Genomic DNA, 4261 nt, shown 5'->3' with positions numbered 1-4261 from the left:
AGAGAGAGGGAGAGAGAGAGGTAGAGAGAGAGAATTTTTTTAATATTTATTTTTTAGTTTTCGGCAGACACAACATCTTTGTTTGTATGTGGTGCTGAGGATCAAACCCGGGCCGCACGCATGCCAAGCGAGCGCGCTACTGCTTGAGCCACATCCCCAGCCCCAGTACCACACTGCTTAAAAAAAAAAAAGTAACCTGTTGCTGCTTAAAATAAAACCTACACCAGCACTTTAACCCAAATAAGGACAAACAAATGTCATTTAGTTTTTATTCATAATCATAAACTTAACTCTGCAATCCAGCTAGACTTGGGAGGGGAATAAGGAAAATATGGAACCCAAAGAACTGCAGCGAGAGCACAAAGATTATGGGATATTGCGAGCAGATGGGATGGAGGGGTGCTCTCGTGAGCTACAGAAGGAATGGTTTGGTGGTTAAGATAAACACAAGTCAAATGTATTAGAGTTGTCCACAGTCGGAAATGGTGATCTTCTTGCTGGTCTTGCCATTCCTGGACCCAAAGCGTTCCATGGCTTCCACAATGTTCATGCCCTCTTTCACCTTCCCAAAGACCACATGCTTGCCATCCAACCTGGAAACAAACAACAATTATTAATAACAGTGACCATTTATGTAACCAATAACCAACAACTCTGAAGCAATCTGAAAAGAGGCCCCTGCGCGCGCAAACACAAACACAAGGCCAACTTATCAACATACTAATTTTACAAAAGCAGCACACTCTGGTGGAGCTTAAGTATTAAGTACCCAGTTTCGTTTTTATGTTAACAATTGCACATATTGATGGGATCTGATGTAACATTCGTACATGCACACAATATAATTTGGCCAATATCACTCCTTAGCACTTCCCACTTCCATCTCTGCCCAATTTCTTATAGTATCACATTGGCCAACTCTTGTACCTATGCATGCCCTTCTTCCACTACCTTAGAGATGGAAACATAAAGAAAGAAAAGGTTTAAATAAGTTAACTAGTATTCCCAGAGTTAAAAACTCATTTAGCTTTTTTGTTGTACTTGTTGTGTTTTATTCTTACCACTCAGTCTTGGCAGTGCAGATGAAAAACTGGGAACCGTTTGTGTTTGGCCCAGCATTTGCCATAGACAAAATGCCAGGGCCTGTATGCTTTAGGATGAAGTTCTCATCATCAAACTTCTCCCCGTAGATGGACTTGCCGCCAGTGCCATTATGGCGTGTGAAGTCACCACCCTGTGAACATGATAGGAAACCATTTTTGGCAAAGTAACCAAAGACACGCCTAATCTGCAAAGTTCAAACTTGAAAACTCAAGTTCAAACTGAATACAAGGGTTAAGTGGAGCCAAAATGATAGCTAACAGTCCATAAGATGAAATACACTCTAAAACATTCAATTCCAATTTAAAGGAACAATCTAAATAAAACCACTATGTCATACCTGGCACATAAATCCTGGAATAATTCTGTGAAAGCAGGAACCCTTATAACCAAATCCTTTCTCTCCAGTACTCAGAGCACGAAAATTTTCTATTTTAAAAAAAAATATACATGTTTACACACACATACACACAAATTGTATTCAGAATACCACTGTTAAACTTAAGAAAATGGAACCAACCTGCTGTTTTTGGAACTTTGTCTGCAAACAACTGCAAAAGAAAATGAATTAATTAACAACATATGCTTACATATTTTGTTGCACAGTACCCAGGTCTTTAGGGGCTTCTGAATCATAAATTCATTCTCTCACTGGAAGAGAATGCTTCCTCAGGAATTACTTTGAATCCCAAATAAGAGCTGCTTCTAGTCAGCCTTAAGATCTTGTGGACTGAGCTGAGAAACATGAGACCCAAAGACATGCCAAAAATCTAGAACCAGTAATGACTGAAATAGTGAGACTCCTAAAAAGTGACTCAGAATTTTTAATATATCACACCTACTTCTGAACAGATATTTGGCTTCTCAAATGTATATCACCTCCGACTTCATGCTGGAACCTAAGAACACTGTTCTTAGGAACAGCAAGCACCATTGCATCATCAGAAGTAAACAGTAAAATGTTTTAGTCACTGGCAGTGAAAATGCTATTACCTCCAACCTGTTTACATGGCTTTACAGATTCCAGTCATTTTATGGTTTCCAGGTCCCTTACCTATTAATGGGGTAAAAAATAAATTCTGGTTTCTAGCACACCTGCTTTCAATATGAAAAACATGAGGACTAGAGATCTTTGTGAACTATATTCTTATAGCAATGTATTAATGTCTTCAAGTATTTTACCTAGAATATATGAATTCTTTTAAAACCTTTGTGGCAGTAAGGATTGAACCCAGGGGTGCATAGCTACACACCAAATACTTTTTGAGAACAGCTGATAGTTGCTGAGGCTAACCTTGAATTTGATCCTTCTGCCTCAGCCCAAATTTAAGTTACTACAGCTTCCCTTTTAGACCTAATAAGTTAAAGCCCTCTTTGGCAGTTCCACCTCCATTTTCACTAAGAAACCTGCAGGAGGTCTTGTCTCATTTCCATTAAGCTCACTGGCTGACCTGATGCTAACTTGCTGCCCAGCATTAAGCTCCAGCCAAGTTTCCACAAGGGCCCTTGTCAATTATCAGCTCTGACCACAGATAAAAGAAGGGTGAAAACTGATTAAGATCTACCATTTCTCCAACAAGTGCCTACTATGTGCCAGGCACTGTGGACAAGGTAGCCAACAAGGAAATTCCCACTGCCTTCAGGAAGACTGCACTGGGGGAAATCCTATTTTTAGAATAAAGCCCTAAAAACCTACACTGGCAATATTTTGCTTAGAGGCTTAAAGGAATACCACTAGGCAATATCTTTCTTCATTACACTCTAAGCCTATTCATATTGGGTTTACTGGAACAGAATGGAGTATTTGTAAAATAAATACGCCAAGTTGTTAGATATTTTGATATGATTACTAGCTGATCTCTAAGTAGTCATTTAACACCTTCAAAACTAATGAGGTAACCACTGGTAATCCACCTTGGTCAGAGAGGGCTGCTGCGCGGCCAGTCTCAACATGCCTGTTATATAGAGGGACAGCAGGGAGGGGCTCACGAGCGCCTCCCCGCCCGCGCAGTCACTGCAGCGGAAGGCGGTCCTCGGGCACCAGCAAAAGCCAGGCCCATGTTCCCATTTCCGCTCGCGGGTGGGGGAAGCGGAGGGATGTTCGGGCCTATATCTAAGTTTTCTATTTTAAACCAACTGGGAAGCAGTTAAGTCACAATCAATCATACCCTCTTAATAAACCCTGCATTTTTTGCAGTACATCCAGGATTATGGGACGACTATATTAATACGAACCGGCGCACGTTGCGCCTTGGCTCTGGAAAGGCCAAGACCTCAGGAAGGTCGCTTCCCTCCTTCGGCTGAAGGACAACCAGTGACCCCCGATGGTACCCGAGGTGGAGCTTCCAGGGAAGCGGCTACCAGGGCTCCGAAGCCGTCCGGATGGCCGAGCATGGAAGCCAACGGCTCGCAGGCACCAACCCGAGCGCGATGGGCGGGAGCGCGGCGACCGAGCACGTGCGCTGGGTGGGCAGGGCGCGGCCACGTGGGACCGAGGACCGGCGGGGGAGGGCAGGAGCGGCCCCCTCCCCCAACGGCCGCCCCACCCGCCTTTGTCCGCCACCGCCCTGGCCTCCTCCCCGCGCATCGCCGCCTCCCAAAATGGCCCCTCGTCAGGAAATGGCGCCACCGCCCGCGCCCACACCTCGAGAGGGTCACCCGTGCCCAGGCCTCGGGTCGCCGCACCGACCTCACCCTCCCCCTGCTCCCCGGGCCCCACCCTGGCGCGCCGCTGCCCTCCCGACCTCGAAGGAGACGCGGCCCAAGGGCTCGCCGTCGACGGCGATATCGAAGAACACGGTGGGGTTGACCATGGCTGACAGAGAACGACCACAGGCGACAGCAGCGTCTTGAAAGCGGCACGAGCCCGGACGCCCGCTTATTTTATAGCGGGATCAGGCCCCGCCCATAGCCCGGTCGCGCGCCTCAACTATGGCCAATCGTGACCGCAAACATGCCAGAGTGGCGGTGCTGTTGGCCTATGGGCGAAGACAAGCGCTGCAGGGCGGGGCAGGCGGCGCGCGTGCGCCCTGGAACGCGGAGGCAGTTCCCGCCCGCGGGCTCCGTCGCGGTGGCTGCGGCGCGGGCGGCGGCGTGGTCCGCAGGGAGGGTCCAGGCGTGGCCAGGGAAGGGCTGCGGAGCGTGTTGGCAGAAGGCCGGA

General features: G+C 47.3%; 1 protein-coding gene across 1 annotated transcript; it reads right to left on the bottom strand.

Annotated features, from left to right (window-relative positions):
* Positions 1-241: 241 nt before the first annotated feature.
* Positions 242-3973, bottom strand: Ppia (peptidylprolyl isomerase A). The gene is made up of 5 exons (XM_027938340.2): positions 3846-3973; positions 1622-1652; positions 1442-1530; positions 1062-1234; positions 242-593 (listed from the first exon to the last, which is right to left on the bottom strand). Exons 1-5 carry the CDS (start codon positions 3912-3914, stop codon positions 461-463), a joined length of 495 nt encoding a protein of 164 aa, XP_027794141.1. The 5' UTR covers positions 3915-3973; the 3' UTR covers positions 242-460.
* Between the last annotated feature and the right edge of the window lie 288 nt (positions 3974-4261).

The sequence above is a fragment of the Marmota flaviventris genome, chromosome 1 (genome assembly GCF_047511675.1).
Source record: "Marmota flaviventris isolate mMarFla1 chromosome 1, mMarFla1.hap1, whole genome shotgun sequence".
Classification (NCBI taxonomy): domain Eukaryota; kingdom Metazoa; phylum Chordata; class Mammalia; order Rodentia; family Sciuridae; genus Marmota; species Marmota flaviventris.
This window is presented reverse-complemented; position numbering and strand designations above follow the sequence as displayed.

Coding starts and splice junctions, on each gene's coding strand:
- Ppia (XM_027938340.2), bottom strand. CDS start 3,914: ATGGTCAACCCCACCGTGTTCTTCGATATCGCCGTCGACGGCGAGCCC. Junction 1,235..1,441: donor TTCCAGGATTTATGTGCCAG/GTATGACATAGT, acceptor TCATGTTCACAG/GGTGGTGACTTCACACGCCA. Junction 594..1,061: donor TGCACTGCCAAGACTGAGTG/GTAAGAATAAAA, acceptor GTTTGTTTCCAG/GTTGGATGGCAAGCATGTGG.